Source organism: Salvelinus alpinus, chromosome 2, assembly GCF_045679555.1.
Source record: "Salvelinus alpinus chromosome 2, SLU_Salpinus.1, whole genome shotgun sequence".
Lineage (NCBI taxonomy): Eukaryota > Metazoa > Chordata > Actinopteri > Salmoniformes > Salmonidae > Salvelinus > Salvelinus alpinus.
The window spans coordinates 23,670,496-23,689,701 of NC_092087.1; the positions used below are offsets into that span (position 1 = coordinate 23,670,496).

At 43.6% G+C, this 19,206-nt stretch overlaps 1 protein-coding gene across 3 annotated transcripts in view; it reads left to right on the forward strand.

Moving 5' to 3' along the window:
* LOC139557124 (cadherin-4-like) overlaps positions 1-19,206 on the forward strand; it is a 344,376-nt gene that overhangs the window by 250,930 nt on the left and 74,240 nt on the right. For all 3 annotated transcript variants that reach the window (XM_071371506.1, XM_071371515.1, XM_071371525.1), the window contains exon 5: positions 1,508-1,690. In XM_071371506.1, the coding sequence (XP_071227607.1) occupies positions 1,508-1,690 (183 nt within the window). The remainder of the gene's footprint in view (positions 1-1,507; positions 1,691-19,206) is intronic.

The window sequence follows — 19,206 nt, forward strand, 5'->3', positions numbered from 1 at the left end:
CTCGCTCCACTGCCCCTGTGCTGGTAACTGGCAACTGGTGTTGTGGTTGAGTGGAGCTGAAGCTAGAGTTATCTTATCAGGGCACCACATCTGGTCCTCCTCTCTCCTCTCTCCTGTCTGGCTACCTGCTGCTATCAGGAGGCCTGCTGTAAGCCCATGTAGTCAAATCAACTAAGCCGTGAAGAATTAAAACAAAAGGGGGGGAAAATACAGTATGTTTGCTCTGGTTTAGCTTGCATCTGTCTCTCTGTCTGACAAACTGCATGTGTATTGACAGGCTGACCTGTCTGCCAGTGTGTGTGTGTGTGTGTGTGTGTGTGTGTGTGTGTGTGTGTGTGTGTGTGTGTGTGTGTGTGTGTGTGTGTGTGTGTGTGTGTGTGTGTGTGTGTGTGTGTGTGTGTGTGTGTGTGTGTGTGTGTGTGTGTGTGTGTCTTTGCGCTTTGCAAGGGTTCATGTGTGTCCTCTGAGCAGATTTTACAGAAGGATTTCCGCTTGGCTTCAAGTCACAGCAGCATGCATGTCTCTGTGAGTGGGGAGCAGGAGAAACAGCAGGATCACTGGATTACACAAACACCATATCAGACATGAGGACAAATCAACCCTCACTAGATACTATAGATACCATATATACACTTCACATAGCTCTGCCAATGTATACACAGTACACCTTCTCAAACACATAGGGCCAGATTCGCAATGAGTTTACACCAGTGCACCTTTTATTAACATGAGGGGATAAAACACGTAAGAAAAAATGGAAAAGTCTAATGAAGGATTAAGATTAGGGAAAGAAGGCAAGGTGTAAAACTGTAATTAAAAACAGTTTTATGTTTTCAGTTTTTGTATATTATTCACCTCCCCTTTTGTCTAACAGTATATTCCCTTTACATGCTCTGGGGAACTAGTCTTTGCTTATAAGACCAGTGAATCAGCTGTCATATCACACACTGCAGGATCGCTGTTGCTCCTTACATTCTGATCTCACTGTTATTGAAGTGATATTTCATCAATCACTTTTCATTTGGAGTGGGATATGTCACAGAGTGCATCACACGGAGCAACACAGCTCTGTGACTCTGTCAGAAGGCTTTTTGCTGGATAAAGACATAGAGGTGAACCTCTGAGGACTGTTCATAGGTCATTGGTAACCTGTCTGCAAGACTAATGCCTGGAATGTATGCCAAGGCTTGGTCTTTTTAGGTGATTTGCGAAGTACATGAAAGGTGATGGCTGGAAAGTGTGGATTATATTTGAATTTTTGTATTAACTGAAAGAAACATAGTATTCTGTTTCTTATCATCTGTCAAGTTTGATATTTATGATGTATTTGTCACCTGTATGTTCCACACTTTTAGAAGATGGACAAACAATTCAGTGACATTTTACTCCTTTATATTGACCTCTCATGTATCATCATTCAGTGTGAGACTTTACATAGTTTGTTTGTCTCTCAATGAATTGTTGGAATGCTGTAGGTCAATAATGTGTTGATTTCTTCTCCTTTCAGATTGGAGTGGAGGATATGATTGCAAGGGCCTGGGACTCTAATCCCAGGGTTATCAAGTTTCCACAGAAACATCAAAAAAGCTCCTCTGCCAATGGACTGAGACGACAGAAGCGGGACTGGGTCATCCCACCAATCAATGTGCCTGAAAACTCCAGAGGACCCTTCCCACAAATGCTTGTCAGAGTGCGTGACAGTTATTACACTTATCAATAACCATTTAAGTTTAAGTTGTCTTTTTGTTGTAAATTAGAAATGAGTTCATCATCAATTCTGATAACAATAACCCAATCTTGCTCTGTTTTGTTACTGCCCATCATACACCTTTTCTGAAGTTGTCTTTTTACTTTCATTTGAGGCAAAAACACATTCCAAAGACATCTTCAAGCCAGACAACCCACGTCTGTTGGAGGTTCCCTCAGTAGCGGTGCGTGGGTAAAATCACTGGGGAAGCCAGGAAAAAAAAGCCATATTACAACATATGTGTTGTGATAATTGTGTTGTTGGCTCTATAACCTGTTAGTTCATATGCCTTGACACCGTGATATATAGGCCTAAGGCCGAGACAATAAGAAGACACAGTGGCAGAATAAATTCAACCACATCTTTGTTTCATCACAAAACCGGAGAGCAACATCTGTCAGGTGAAGTCCACAAAGCATATTGCATGTAACAAACAGTTACATGACCTACAGCATGGTCAAGGAAGTTAATGTTTCCTAAATTTCCGGACCACTAAACGACTATTGATTTACAACCACGGAGAGTTACTGCAAGTCGCAAAGAAAACAGGGCTTCTTCCACTATTCCAGCATCATTTCAACTTCAACATTTCAACGTCATCAAATCACCTATCCTTAATCTAATACAGTGACAACGAAAAGATACCAAAAACAATTTAGTCCAATCAACGTAAACTAAATATGATGTGGCTGTCCATGTTTCTGATTTCTGTTTGTGTGTGTGTGCGTGCACGTTCATGAAAGTAAAAAAACATGTTGACTTACCCTACTTGTAGAGAAACGCCAATGCCATCCACCTCTCTTTCATGTTGACGAAACGGACATATAGTACACGCTTTTATTTTTTGTTGTCCTAGGGCTACCTGACTAAAATGCTTGCTCGCTAGCCTAACTTCCTTTCATTGGCAACGTTAGCTAGTTAACATTAGCCCTCTACATCTAGCTACATATTGAACTTCCATCTTCTCAGACCAGGGGCACAAAGTATGAATTCATGGCTGGATCAGAATCACCATTATAATCATTGGCCAATACGGAGAATTAAGTAAAACCACAAGTCCCTATCTCTTTTTTTATCAAGGGAGGCCAAATGCTCGCTGGCTTCCGTTGCACTCAATGCTACGGGTGGCAACAATGTCATACACTTTTGGGCCAGACAGCATCAGATAGATGGCCTACACATACAGAGACAGTTGGGCATTGTTTCACTCGCTCGAATGCTTTCTCCGTTGAGATACATTCAGCCTCTTGTGAATTTAAGGAAATTGATGAAACACAGAGATGAAAGATACATTATTTTATGTTTTTTCAAGCTCTGCTTGAACAGTTGTTCAATGAATTCAGGAGTATTTAGCACACTTTCAGTTGCTTGTATGTGTGTGTATGCAGGCATGCAGGAGTTGTTTAAACTAGCTCACTGGACAACAGGGATTTTACTATAACTGTTTTAGAAGTGACATGACAAACAAGCTCCATTCCTGTTGTCATGCTATGGCAGCTCTGTCTATCAGCTCCATGGTTCCAGGATGCTCCTGTAAACTGTGCAGCCTGTTATCAGTCCACCAGACGTCCAGGCCAGAGACAGCTTTCTCTGGGCCACCACAGAGCTCTCTCACGCCCATTTGTACCATGCGGCTTACACTCCCGGATTACTGAAATCGCCTTTCACCAACGAGTCGGCAAGAGGGCAGATTTTCAACCAAAGCAAAAAAAACACTCACACACACACACACAAACAAACAAACACAGACTGCAGGATCGTGGTTGTATTATACCACCCTGCTAGAGAAGAATGGACAGCCTTTCATCCCCTTACCTCATGTTCAGCTTCAGATGGTTGGGTTTACTGACACCCCAGGTGTTCCTTTGTGTGTGTGTGTGTGTGTGTGTGTGTGTGTGTGTGTGTGTGTGTGTGTGTGTGTGTGTGTGTGTGTGTGTGTGTGTGTGTGTGTGTGTGTGTGTGTGTGTGTGTGTGTGTGTGTGTGTGTGTGTGTGTGTGTGTGTGTGTGTGTGTGTGTGTGTGTGTGTGTGTGTGTGTGTGTGTGTGTGTCGGCCACAACCTCTAGCAGTAGTGAAAGAGAGCCCTGTTCCTTAGCCATGGGGGATATGCATCACGTCCATGGCCCCGTGAGGTATTCTATCCTCATTTCTCTCTGCAACACGGCTTGACTGGGCTGTTCCATTGTGACAGCTGGCCAGTGAAGAGAGCAGAGGGATTTAGTTCTTTATCTCGCTTGTCTTGGAGGTGGCCGAGAACAACCCCTGTGGTTACAGCAGCACACTCACAGCACACTGATTCCTCCAGAGCTGTGGAAAGTCTCTGAATCTATCTCTCTAGCATTTTTATGATGTTAAACAGCTCCACACACAGCCAGGTTCACCAGGGTTTACAGTGGGCTAAATCAGAGTCACACAGAGTGTTTCTTGGTAGTCTTAAACAAATCTACTTTGAAACGAAAGTATACACTTCACACACATGGTTATGGGCTTAAAAAGAAGACACCTGTACCATGTCAGAAATAGAAGACTGTAATATAACATAACCGTTTGACATAGAAACACCAGATTTTCATTGTTTAAAAAAAGAATATATTGATTAATTATGAAATTATGAAAAATATAAATAGCATTCCACCCATGAGGCCAAAGAGAGCGCTTTTGGTTATTGACTGCAGGAAAGTGCTACCCTTTTGAGAGTAATTACCCATTTTCATCTGAGAAACCAGGGTTTGCCAGATTGGCCTTGGATTTGGTTTAATTTAGTTGAACAGATGGAGAAAATGTATGCTTCCATCAACACAAGTAATATGGTGCAGCAGGAGGTAAATGTGCCTGTGTTATTGATTGTGATCTGTTCTTTATTGTGGCTGGCTGGGAGACTCTAATATCAACTTCAGCAATGTGATTTTACTACTCCACCCAGAGATGTCCGGCCATATCCTGATTATCCTCACACACATCACACACCTCTCTCTCTCTTTCTTTCTTTCTCTCTATCTCCCCTAGGCAGTTCTGAAAGTCCTGGACAGTCTAGCTGCTAGTCTAGCTGCTGCTCCAGTGGTGTGTTGGTCCAGGGAAGGTTTATTAGATACGTTTATAAGGGATATCACTGCATGACACATTGAGTAGACCCCCTTCCCTTTTGAACAGAAGGGAAATTATTAGAGTGAAACTAGCAGCACCAACATTCCACTTCAGGGAGGTTTTATTGTGAAGTGCAAAACCCTCATGAGCAATCTCAAGTAGTGTCGCTTTGATGGCAATAATTTACCATTGTGGTAAAATGCAATATTTTCCCCATGCTATTTATTCACTGTCCAATAAAGTATTGCTCTTGACAGAGGTAAGATTAATGCAACTGTAGATTGAAAACAGATACAATTAAATAGATAGTGAAAGAGATGGAGAATAGAAAGAGAGAAAAGGGGACTGATTGGCATTGGAGGAAAGAGAGAGAGCATAGTAAATATGTGAGGTTAGAGAGAACAGCTTTAGTTTCAGAGAGCAGCATTAGTTTCAGGCCATTTGTAGCAGTCTCATCTCAACTGTCTCCTCCAGCACCTAAGACTGGACCCAATGCCAGAGCCTCTCTGCTCCTCTCCGTCCTCACCACTGACTCCCAGTCAGACACACACCAGAAATAACTAAATAATTATAAAAGAAGGGGTGATAAAGGAGATCAATTATAAAAACCCAGTCCTTGGGCAAAGCAGAGGAATGGAATGAGAGGGCCTTTGATTGAAGTCCTGATATGTGAGTGTGTTACGCCCACTCTGAAGAGAACTGTAATCTACACTGTGTGCTTTGGAAAGTCATTACATTCTTTTCTCCACGTCAAGGACGATCCTGAGGTGGGGCAGACACCAATCAGACCAGGCACATTTTTTTCCTTTACCAAAGGCAACCAATTATGCATAATATGAGACGACACTTCTGGGTAGGTGTTATGATGGAGTTATCAAGTTGTCCCTAAACTCTTCTGCTTGAGTCACACAATGGCTGGAGGCCCCTCATTTGGTGGGATTTTATGTAAATTGAATGCAGGAGGCATACAGTTTTCAACAAAAACAAAATATTGTGATTAAACCTACAGAAGCGGGCGGTTACTTGTCAGAACAAGTTTTGCAGCCAACTTTCTATGCCCGAGATGAAGCACAAGTTTTTAATAAGTTAGTCTCCCTAGGTAAAATGAAATGCTAAATTAAACCCTGCTCTTGACTCAATAAACCAATACAAGTTGGTGTATGTGTGGGAGAGAATCATCTCTATGGCATGGTAATACACCACTGTTTATAGAACTAGGTAGAAACACTGTATTGGTTTATTAATACATTCATATTCCAGTTATTTTAGTCTAGAATTTCTTGTGATACCCACTAGTTTTTATATACAAATGTTCACTAAAATGTATTAGGAAAGCTGTATAGGATGTGTGCTTTCGTGCTTGCATGTGTGTGTTTGTACTAAGTGCTTGTGCCCGTGTCTGCAGTGTCACAGTAGCTGGCCCAGCTGTACAAAGGCAATCCCTCCACTGACTGACATAGAGCTCTGCCCCATAGCTGCGAGAAGTAGTTTGGGGTGGGGGTGATGCAAAAAAAAAATTGCGGGGTGGGTGGGGGGCTTTGCCAGTGCTGCTGATGGCTATAGCGGTCCGCTAATGCATGGCTATTAAAGGCCCAGCGCACTACTTTTGTTAAAAAATATATTTTTAAATTTATTTAATTTTTTTAGGGTTGCTGCAGAACCCATAGCACACCTACTTCCCGCAGCTATTTTATTTTATTTAACCTTTATTTAACTAGGCAAGTCAGTTAAGAACAAATTCTTATTTACAATGACGGCCTACCCCAACCAAACCCAAGCCCGGACGATGCTGGGCATATTGTGCGCCGCCCTGTGGGACTCCCAATCATGGCCAGTTGTGATACAGCCTGGAATCAAACCAGGGTCTGTAGTGGCGCCTTTAGCACTGAGATACAGTGCCTTAGACCACTGTGCCACTCGGGAGACCATGCTATGTTCTGCACCTCACTAAATAACTGTCAGTCTGCAGTCCTCAGGCCTGACCCCTCTGGCAGCCTCCCTCAGAGACACACAATACCACACCTGAGCCCTCATTGGCAGGTCTCGCACCTCCCACAGCCAAACAGAAAATCCATTCAGCTCTTGGCTCCACCTGATTGGCCAGGCGTTGGTTGCCCACAGCTTGCCAATAAGGCCCTAATGTAGCCTCAGGGTGTTGGTGATTGGCCGGAGTGGGAATGCTGGTGCATTCTGCAGGTCTCCCAGGGATGGGCTGGACAAGAGGAAGCATATTGAGTAGTCGAAATGGATTGGGCATGAGAAGGGAGGCAGGTTAGCAAGCAGCGGTGGAAGAAAACTGCAGCAGCAGTACAAACCCCTCCTCCTCCCACTCCTCCCCCGAGTCTCCTGTCTCCAGAGCCCTCCGTCTTTATGAGGCGGGGGAAAAAAGAGTGTTGGTCTCTGCCTCGTCCATTCAGCCTGGAGAGCAGGAGAATGTGGCTGGCTTTATACTGCAGTCTACAGGCAGAATTTATGGCTGTATTTGCTCTATTCTTCCTGTTTGGGGACAACAGGGGAATTCAATCTATTGTTAATGCATGGAGACTGCTGGTCTATTTCAACAAAGTCCTGCCTGCTGGTTTCTCAGAGCTCTCATCTAAATTGGCCGGCTAATGTAGTAATTGGGTTTATTAGTCTGTCTTTAACTTCCATTAATATTTGTACTCCTAATTATCCCGTCTTCTCTCCCCGCCATCCCACATTCTGCACCTCCATCTGGGTAATGCTGTGTGTGTGTGTGTGTCTGTCTCTCTGTGTGTGTGTGTGTGCGTGCGTGCGTGCGTGCGTGCGTGCGTGCGTGCGTGCGTGCGTGCGTGCGTGCGTGCGTGCGTCTGTGTGAAATGTGAAATGTGTATTTTATTAGGATCCCCATTAGCTGTTCCGAAATCAGCAGCTACTCTTCCTGGGTTCAACCGTCCAGACAAAACATGACACATTACATAATACAGAACATTAATACACAAGAACAGCTCAAGAACAGAACTACATACATTTACAAACCGCACATATGGCCTACATACTGTACCAATAGATACACACAAAATATCTAGCTGAAATAGGAGAGAGGCGTTGTGGCATGAGGTGTTATTGTATCTGTTTTTTTAAACCAGGTTTGCTGTTCATTTGAGCAAGATGAGATGGAAGGGAGTTCCATGCAATAATAGCTCTGTATAATACTGTATGCTTTCTTGAATTTGTTCTGGATTTGGGGACTGTGAAAAGACCCCTGGTGGCATGTCTGGTGGGGTAAGTGTGTGTGCCAGAGCTGTGTGTATGTTGACTATGCAAACAAATAGACATTTTCGGCACATTATTGTTTCTTATAAAAAGAAGAAGTGATGCAGCCAGTCTATCCACAAGTCGTAGCCAAGAGAGATTACCATGCATAATATTTATATTAGCCCTCTGATTACAATTAAGAGCAAGACGTGCTGTTCTTTCCTGGACCAGCTGCAGCTTAACAACACTGAGAAAAAAAGGGTTCTACGGCTGTCCCCATAGAAGAACTCTTTGAATAACCGTTTTTGGCTCCAGGTAGAACCTTTTTGAGTTCCATGTAGAACCCTTTGCACAGAAGGTTCTACATGTGAGTGTGGAGAGAGCCGATAGTGTCACATTCTGACCATAGTTCTTGTGTGTTTTACTATGTTGGGGTTTTGTGTTCGGCCTGGTATGATTCTCAATCAGAGGCAGCTGTCTATCGTTGTCCCTGATTGAGAATCATACTTAGGCAGCCTGGGTTTCACTTTTGGTTTGTGGGTGTTTGTTTCCGTGTTAGTGTTTTTCACCACACGGTACTGTTTCGGTTTTCTGCACATCGTTTATTGTTTTTGTATTTCAGTGTTCAGTTCGGTTTTAATAAATCATCATGAGCACTTACCACGCTGCAAATTGATCCGATCCTTGTTACACCTCTTCAGAGGAAGAAGAGGACGAGAGCCGTTACAGATAGAGAGAGCCAAATAACCCTTTTGGGACCCTTTTTTCTTAGAGTGTAGGTTGTTCTTTACAGCACTTGACCACATGACTGGTAAATAATCAAGATAAGACTAAACTAGAGCCTGCAGGACTTGTTTTTGGAGTGTGGTGTCAAAAAGCAGAGCATCTCTTCATTATGGACAAACCTCTCCCTGTCACGCTCGTTGATGGAAGAATCAGACCAAGGTGCAGCGTTCTAAGCGTACATCATTTATTTTGATGAACACGAAAAAACAATAAACGACAACCGAACGTGAAGCTACATGCAGTGCAGAAAGCAACTACACACAAACAAGATCCCACAAACTAAAGAGGGAAAAAGGCTGCCTAAGTATGATCCCAAATCAGAGACAACGATAGACAGCTGCCTCTGATTGGGAACCATACCCGGCCAACAAAGAAATAGAAAAACTAGAATTCCCACCCAAATCACACCCTGACCTGACCAAATAGAGAAATAAAAAGAAAGGCTCTCGAAGGTCAGGGCGTGACAGTACCCCCCCCCCCCCCCCCAAAGGTGCGGACTCCGGCCGCAAAACCCGACTATATGGGGTCGGGTCGGGTGGGCATCTAGCCTCGGTGGCGGCTCTGGTTCGGGACGTAGACCCCGCTCCGCTCGCTGATCTCTCCGCTTCCGTGGAACCGGACCGTAGATCGTCGCTGCGGACTCCGGACTGTAGATCGTCGCCAGAGGAACCGGACCGTGGATCGTCGCCGGAGGACCGTGGATCGTGGATCGTCGCCGGATGCTCCGAACCGTGGATCGTTGCCGAAGGCTCCGACCATAGATCGTCGCCGGGGACTCCGGACCGTAGATCGTCGCAGAAGGCTCCAGACTGGGAACCCCCGCTGGAGGCTCCGGACTGGGAACCCCCGCTGGAGGCTCTGGACTGCCGACCGTCGCTGGAGGCTCTGGACTGCAGACCGTCGCTGGAGGCTCTGAACCTTGAATCCTCTCTGGAGGCTCCGGGCCATGGATCATCACTGGAGGCCCCGAGCTATGGATCATCACTGTAGACTCCGAGCTATGGATCATCACTGGAGGCTTCGGGCCATGGATCATCACTGGAGGCTCCGGACCATGGATCATCACTGGAGGCTTCGGGCCATGGATCATCACTGGAGGCTTCGGGCCATGGATCATCACTGGAGGCTTCGGGCCATGGATCATCACTGCAGGCTCCGGGCCATGGATCATCACTGCAGGCTCCGTGCCATGGATCATCACTGCAGGCTTCGTGCCATGGATCATCACTGGAGGCTTTGGGCCATGGATCATCACTTGAGGCTTCGGGCCATGGATCATCACTGGGGGCTTCGGACTGGGAACCCTCACAGGAGGCTCCGCACTGCGGAGGCGCACTGGAGGCCTGGTGCGTGGAGCAGGCACAGGGCGTACCAGGCTGGAGAGACGCACTGGAGGCCGGGTGCGTGGAGCAGGCACAGGGCGTACCAGGCTGGAGAGACACACTGGAGGCCGGGTACGTGGAGCTGGCACAGGATATACTGGGCCGTGGAGGCGCACTGGAGGTCTGGACGCTCACTTTAGCCTGGCAAGTGCGGGGCGCTGGCACAGGACGCACTGGGCTGTGAAGGCACACTGGAAACACAGTGCGTAGAGCCGGCGCAGGATATCCTGGTCCGAGGAGGCGTACTGGAGACCAGGAGCGCTGAGCCGACACAACCTGTCCTGGCTGGATGCTTATTTTTGCACGGCAAGTGCGGGGAGCTGGCACCGAGCACACCGGGCTGTGAACACGCACTGGAGACACAGTGTGTATCACCGCATAACATGGTGCCTGAACGGTCACATGCTCCTTAAAGCGAGTGCGGGGAATTGGCTCTGGTCTGAAACCTGGCTCCGCCAACCACCCCGAGTTCCCCCCCCCAAAAAATGTGTGGTTGCGAACCCCGGAGTCATCGTTGATCCTCCTTCGCTGCCTCCACCTACTTCCATGACAGGGTCTTGTCCCCTGCCATAACCTCCTCCCATGTCCATGATGTCCTCCACTCCCCTTTCTCCCGGGCCCAGGATCCCTGCTCCTCCTGGCCACGCTGCTTGGTCCTTTGGTGGTGGGATCTTCTGTCACGTTCGTTGAAATGAGCGGACCAATGCACAGCGTGCATAGAGTTCCACATGTTTATTTAAATGAAACTCACCAACAAAAACAATAAACAGCAAACGAGACGTAACGACTGGAGTGCTCACAGGCACTACACAAAAACAAGATCCCACAAACTAAAGGGGGAAAAAGGCTGCCTAAGTATGATCCCCAATCAGAGACAACGATAGACAGCTGCCTCTGATTGGGAATCATACCCGGCCAACAAAGAAATAGAAAAACTAGAATGCCCACCCAAATCACACCCTGACCTAACCAAATAGAGAAGTAAAAAGGCTCTCTAAGGTCAGGGCGTGACACTCCCCACCTTTACAACCACTGAATTCATGTTTAAAAAATATATATCTACAGTGGGGAGAACAAGTATTTGATACACTGCCGATTTTGCAGGTTTTCCTACTTACAAAGCATGTAGAGGTCTGTAATTTTTATCATAGGTACACTTCAACTATGAGAGACGGAATCTAAAACAAAAATCCAGAAAATCACATTGTATGAATTTTAAGTAATTAATTTGCATTTTATTGCATGACATAAGTATTTGATACATCAGAAAAGCAGAACTTAATATTTGGTACAGAAACCTTTGTTTGCAATTACAGAGATCATACGTTTCCTGTAGTTCTTGACTAGGTTTGCACACACTGCAGCAGGGATTTTGGCCCACTCCTCCCTACAGATCTTCTCCAGATCCTTCAGGTTTCGGGGCTGTCGCTGGGCAATACGGACTTTCAGCTCCCTCCAAAGATTTTCTATTGGGTTCAGGTCTGGAGACTGGCTAGGCCACTCCAGGACCTTGAGATGCTTCTTACGGAGCCACTCCTTAGTTGCCATGGCTGTGTGCTTCGTGTCGTTGTCATGCTGGAAGACCCAGCCACGACCCATCTTCAATGCTCTTACTGAGGGAAGGAGGTTGTTGGCCAAGATCTCGCGATACATGGCCCCATCCATCCTCCCCTCAATACGGTGCAGTCGTCCTGTCCACTTTGCAGAAAAGCATCCCCAAAGAATGATGTTTCCACCTCCATGCTTCACGGTTGGGATGGTGTTCTTGGGGTTGTACTCATACTTCTTCTTCCTCCAAACATGGCGAGTGGAGTTAGACCAAAAAGCTCTATTTTTGTCTCATCAGACCACATGACCTTCTCCCATTCCTCCTCTGGATCATCCAGATGGTCATTGGCAAACTTCAGACAGGCCTGGACATGCACTGGCTTAAGCAGGGGGACCTTGCGTGCGCTGCAGGATTTTAATCCATGACGGCGGAGTGTTACTAATGGTTTTCTTTGAGACTGTGGTCCCAGCTCTCTTCAGGTCATTGACCAGGTCCTGCCGTGTAGTTCTGGGCTGATCCCTCACCTTCCTCATGATCATTGATGCCCCACGAGGTGAAATCTTGCATGGAGCCCCAGACCGAGGGTGATTGACCGTCATCTTGAACTTCTTCCATTTTCTAATAACTGCGCCAACAGTTGTTTCCTTCTCACCAAGCTGCTTGCCTATTGTCCTGTAGCCCATCCCAGCCTTGTGCAGGTCTACAATTTTATCCCTGATGTCCTTACACAGCTCTCTGGTCTTGGCCATTGTGGAGAGGTTGGAATCTGTTTGATTGAGTGTGTGGACAGGTGTCTTTTATACAGGTAACGAGTTCAAACAGGTGCAGTTAATACAGGTAATGAGTGGAGAACAGGAGGGCTTCTTAAAGAAAAACTAACAGGTCTGTGAGAGCCGGAATTCTTACTGGTTGGTAGGTGATCAAATACTTATGTCATGCAATAAAATGCAAATTCATTATTTAAAAATCATACAATGTGATTTTCTGGATTTTTGTTTTAGATTCCGTCTCTCACAGTTGAAGTGTACCTATGATAAAAATTACAGACCTCTACATGCTTTGTAAGTAGGAAAACCTGCAAAATCGGCAGTGTATCAAATACTTGTTCTCCCCACTGTATATTTTTTTGTACCTGTTTCCCCCAGCATCGTCACACGATCCTTTGCTGTTGTTCTGGGATTGATTTGCACATTTCGCACAAAAGTACGTTCATCTCTAGGAGACGGAACGCATCTCCCTCCTGAGCGGTATGACGGCTGCATGGTCCCGTGGTGTTTATACTTGCGTACTGTTGTTTGTACAGATGAACGGGGTACCTTCAGGCATTTGGAAATTGCTCGCAAGGATGAACAAGACTTGTAGAGGTCGACAATTTTTTTTCTTGGGTCTTGGCTGATTTCTTTTGATTTTCCCATGATGTCAAGCAAAGAGGCTGTTACGAGATTGTGTTTAGAGGTAGGTAAAGGAGTCAAGCGTAGGAGAGCAGAGATGTCCGAGTAGCGTTTTTTTAATAGGCAAGTCCACAAACATATAGGTCAGGTACAATACCAAAATAAATGTCCTCGACAAAAGAGAAACCAGTTACTCACGGAAGGAGGAAAAAAACAACGCTCCTAAACTTATACACACATGGTATAATACGTGCAAACAAATAAGGCACAACCTTAACCTCTCTGGGATATGTGGGACGCTACATTTTCCCTACATGGGATATGTGGGATATGTGGGACGCTACATGGGATATGTGGGACGCTACATTTCCCCTGGCTATTGGCCAATTGGGACACTTGCGTTGGCCAATAGCCAGGGTAAATGTAGAGTGCCAAATTCAAAAAAAATTATATAAAATCAAACTTTCATTAAATCACACATGTAAGATACCATATTAAAGCTACACTCGTTGTGAATCCAGCCAACATGTCAGATTTCAAAAAGGCTTTTCGGCGAAAGCATAAGATGCTATTATCTGATGATAGCACAACAGTAAACAAAGAGAGTGTAGCATATTTCAACCCTGCAGGCGCAACACAAAACGCAGAAATAAAATATAAATCATGCCTTACCTTTGACAAGCTTCTTTTGTTGGCACTCCAATATGTCCCGTAAACATCACAAATGGTCCTTTTGTTCGATTAATTCCGTCCATATATATCCAAATTGTCCATTTATTTGGCGCGTTTGATCCAGAAAAAAACAGCTCCCAATTTGCGCAACGTCACTACAAAATATCTCAAAAATTACCTATAAACTTTGCCAAAATATTTCAAACTACTTTTGTAGTACAACTTTAGGTATTTTTAAACGTTAATAATCGATCAAATTGAAGACGGGTCTATCTGTTTTCAATACAGGAGGACAACAAACTAACGCTACTTTTCTAGTCTTGCGCAACTCTCAAACAGTACACATAACGTTACACTGATTCCAGATGGCCGTACTTCTTCATTGCACAAAGGAATAACCTCAACCAATTTCAAACGACTGGTGACATCCATTGGAAGCGGTAGGAACTGCAAACAGGTTGATTAGAAATGTAGTATCCCAATGAAATACATTGAATAGACAGTGACCTAAAAAACAACAACATCTGAATGGTTAGTCCTCGGGGTTTTGCCTGCTACAAGTTCTGTTACACTCACATACATGATTCAAACAGTTTTAGAAACTTCAGAGTGTTTTCTATCCAAATCTACTAATAATATGCATATCTTTTATTCTGGGGATGAGTAGAAGGAAATTGAAATTGGGCACACTATTTATCCAAAAGTGAAAATGCTGCCCCCTATCCTAGAGAAGTTAACGAGCAACATCACACGAATAATCCCTCACAAACCTAGGCAGACAACAGGGGTAATTATAGACACAGAAATTAAAGCAAATGAAACCAGGTGTGAATGAACCAAAGACAAAACAAACAGAAAAGGAAAAAAGGATCGGTGATGGCTAGTAGGCCGGCGACGCCTACCGCCGAGCGCCGCCCGAACAGGGAGAGGAACCACCTTCGGTGGAAGTCGTGACAGAGGCACTGAGTTTGAAGGTAGGCATTGAAATACATCCACAGGTATACCTCCAATTGACTCAAATGATGTCAATTAGCCTATCAGAAGCTTCTAAAGCCATGATGTCATTTTCTGGAATTTTCCAAGCTGTTTCAAGGCACAGTCAATTTAGTGTATGTAAACTTCTGACCCACTGGAATTGTGATACACATAAGTGAAATAATCTGTCTGTAAACAACTGTTGGAAAAAATTACTTGTGTCATGCACAAAGTAGATGTCCTAACCAATTTGCCAAAACTATAGTTTGTTAACAAGAATTTTGTTGAGTGGTTGATAAACGAGTTTTAATGACTCCAACCTAAGTGTATGTAAACTTCCGACTTCAACTGTATCTCTGAATCCACGATATGGCAAAGGTTGAAAAGCAATAAAATGTATGTTTTCTCAACAAAATGTTATGGTCAATAATATCAAAGGCTGCACTGAAATCTAACAGTACAACTCTCACAATCTTCTTATTATCAATTTCTTTCAACCAATCATCAGTCATTTGTGTCAGTGCAGTACATGTTGAGTGCCCTTCTCTGTAACTTTGTTGAAAGTCTGTTGTCAATTTGTTTACGGAGAAATAGCGTAGTATTTGGTCAAACACCATTTTTTTCAAAAGTTTGCTAAGAGCTGGCAGCAAGCTGATAGGTCTGCTGTTAGAACCAGTAAAGGCCGCATTACTACTCTTGGGTAGCGGAAATACTTTGGCTTCCTTCCAGGCCTGAGGACAAACACCTTCCTTTAGACTCAGATTAAAGATATGACAGATAGGAGTGGCCATAGAGTCAGCTACCATCCTCAGTAACATCCCATCTAAGTTTTCAATGCCAGTAGGTTTGTCATTATTGATCAATAACAATAATTTTCCCACCTCTTCCACACTAACCTTACAAAATTCAAACTTACAATGCTTTTCTTTCATTATTAGATTTTTTTATGCATGAATACGATGGCTCACTGCTCGCTGTTGGCATTTCCTGCCTAAGTTTTCCCACTTTGCCAATTAAGTAATCATTCAAATAATTGCCAACATCAAACGGTTTTTGTAATAAATAAGCCATCTGATTCGATGAAAGATGAAGTTGTCTTTCTGCCTATCATTTAATATAAAGTACTCCAAAGTTTTTTTTCCATCATTCTTTATATCATAGATTTTGGCTTCATAATACAGTTTCTTCTTCTTTTTGTTGAGTTTAGTCACATAATGTTTCAATTTGCAGTAAGTCAGATGTGCAGCCAAACTTATTAGCCACTCCTTTTGCCCCATCTCTTTCAACCATACAGTTTTAAATTCAATTCATCAGTCCATGGAGCCTTAACAGTTCTAACAGTCAGTTTCGAAACAGGTCCATGTTTATCAATAATTGAAAGAAGCAATTTCATAAATTCATGAAGTGCATCGCTCCTTATTAATCACATCAGACCAACAAATATGTTTAACGTCATTCAAATAAGAGTCACAGCAACATATTTTGTATAATCTCTTAAATGCTATTTTAGGCCCAGGTTTTTGGAACTTTGGCTTTCCTGGATATAGCCACTATATTGTGATCACTCCATCCAATGGGTATGGATACAGCTTTAGAACAAAGTTCTACAGTATTCATAAAAATATGATCAGTACACAAAGAGGATCTTGTTCCTGTAGTATTTGTAAACACCCTGGTTAGTTGATTAATAACCTGAACCAGATTACAGGCACTGGTTACAGTGAGAAGCTTCCTCTTGAGCGGACAGCTTGATGAAAACCAGTCAATATTCAGGTCCCCAAGAAAGTAGACCTCTCTGTTTACATCACATACACGCTCAAGCATTTCACACACATTATCTAAATACTGACTGTTAGCACTTGGTGGTCTATAGCAACACCCTAAAATAATAGGCTTTAGATGAGGCAGGAAAACTTGTAACCACAGCACTTCAATAACAGCCGACATGAGATCTTCTCTAAGCATTACAGGGATATGGCTCTGAATATACAGTACCAGTCAAAAGTTTGGACACACCTACTCCTTCAAAGGTTTTTCTTTATTTTTACTATTTTCCACATTGTAAAATAATAGTGAAGGCATCAAAACTATGAAATAACACACATGGAATCATGTAGTAACCAAAAAAGTGTTAAACAAATCAAAATATATGTTATATTTTAGATTCTTCAAAGTAGCCACCCTTTGCCTTGATGACAGCTTTGCACACCCTTGGCATTCTCTCAACCAGCTTCATGAGGTAGTCATCTGGAATGCATTTCAATGAATAGAAGTGCCTTGTTAGCTTGTGGAATTTCTTTCCTTCTTAATGCTTTTGAGCCAATCAGTTGTGTTGTGACAAGATAGGGGTGGTATACAGAAGATAGTCCTATTTGGTAAAAGAACAAGTCCATATTATGGCAAGAACAGCTCAAATTAGCAAAAAGAAATGACAGTCAATCATTACTTTAAGACATTAAGGTCAGTCAATACGGAACATTTCAAGGACTTTCAAAGATTCTTTAAGTGCAGTCGCAAAACCATCAAGTGATTTGATGAAACTGGCTCTCATGAGGACTGCCACGGGAAAGGAAGACCCAGAGTTACCTGTGCTGCAGAGGGTAAGTTCATTAGAGTTAACTGCACCTCAGGTTGCAGCCCAAATAAATGCTTCACGGAGTTCAAGTAACAGACATATCTCAGCATCAACTGTCCAGTGGAGACTGCGTGAATCAGGCCTTCATGGTCGAATTGCTACAAAGAAACCACTACTAAAGGACACAAATAATAAGAAGAGACTTGCTTGGGCCAAGAAACACGAGCAATGGACATTAATCAGTGGAAATCTGTCCTTTGGTCTGATGAGTCCAAATTTTTGATTTTTGGTTCCAACCGCCATGTCTTTGTGAGACGCAGAGTAAGTAAACGGATGATCTCCACATGTGTGGTTGTTTAACATTTTTTTGGTTACTATTGTACATAATTCCATATGTGTTATTTCAGTATCAAAAACCATCAAGCACTGTGATGAAACTGTTTTGGGATGAGTTCGACCTCAGAGTGAAGGAAAAGCAGCATATGTTGGAACTCCTTAAAGACTGTTGGAAAAGCATTTCAGGTGAAGCTGGTTGAGAGAATGCCAAGAGTGTGCAAAGCTGTCAAGGCAAAGGGTGGCTACTTTTTTGGTTACTGCATGATTCCAAATGTGTTTTTTCATAGTTTTGATGTCTTCACTATTTTTCTACAATGTAGAAATTATAAAAAATGAATGAGTAGGTGTCCAAACCTTTGACTGGTACTGTTTTTTGACTGGCATTTTTCCTATTTTGTTGCCTTACAACCTGTAATTAAAATGGATTTTTGGGGGGGTTGTATCATTTGATTTACACATGCCTACCACTTTGAAGATGCAAAATATTATTTATTGTGAAACAAACAAGAAATAAGACAAAAAAACGGAAAACTTGAGCGTGCATAACTATTCACCTACCCATTCTTCAAGGCAAAGCTGCTCCAGCTCCTTCTAGTTGGATGGATTCCGCTGGTGTACAGAAATCTTTAAGTCATACCACATATTCTCAATTGGATTGAGGTCTGGGCTTTAACTATTCCAAGACATTTACATGTTTCCCCTTAAACCACTCAAGGTTTGCTTTAGCAGTATGCTTAGGGTCATTGTCCTGCTGGAAGGTTAACCTCCATCACATCTCTGGAAGACTGAAACAGGTTTCCCGCAAGAATTTCCCTGTATTTAGCGCCATCTATCATTCCTTCAGTTCTGACCAGTTTCCCAGCCCCTGCCGATGAAAAATATCCCTACAGCATGATGCTGCCACCACCATGCTTCCCTGTGAGGATGGTGTTCTTGGGGTGATGAGAGGTGTTAGGTTTGTGCCAGACATTTTCTTTGATGGCCAAAAAGCTCAATTTTAGTCTCATCTGGCCAGAGTACCTTCTTCCATATGTTTGGGGAATATCCCAAATGCCTTTTGGCGAACACCATTTTTTTTATTTTAGCAATGTCTTTTTCTGGCCTCTCTTCCGTAAAGCCCAGCTCTGTGGAGTGTACGGGTTAAGGTGGTCCAATGGACAGATACTCCAATCTTCGCTGTGGAGCTTTGCAGCTCCTTCAGGGTTATCTTTGGTCTCTTTGTTGTCTCTCTGATTAATGCCCTGCTTGCCTGGTCCGTGAGTTTTAATGGGCAGCCCTCTCTTGGCAGGTTTGTTGTGGTGCCATATTCTTTAAAAAATGTAATAGTGGATTTAATGGTGCTCCGTGAGATGTTCAAAGTTTGGGATATGTTTTATAACCTAACCCTGACCTGTACTTCTCCACAACTTTGTCCCTGACCTGTTTGGAGAGCTCCTTGGTCTTCATGGTGCTGCTTGCTTGGTGGTTACCTTTGCTTAGTGGTGTTGCAGA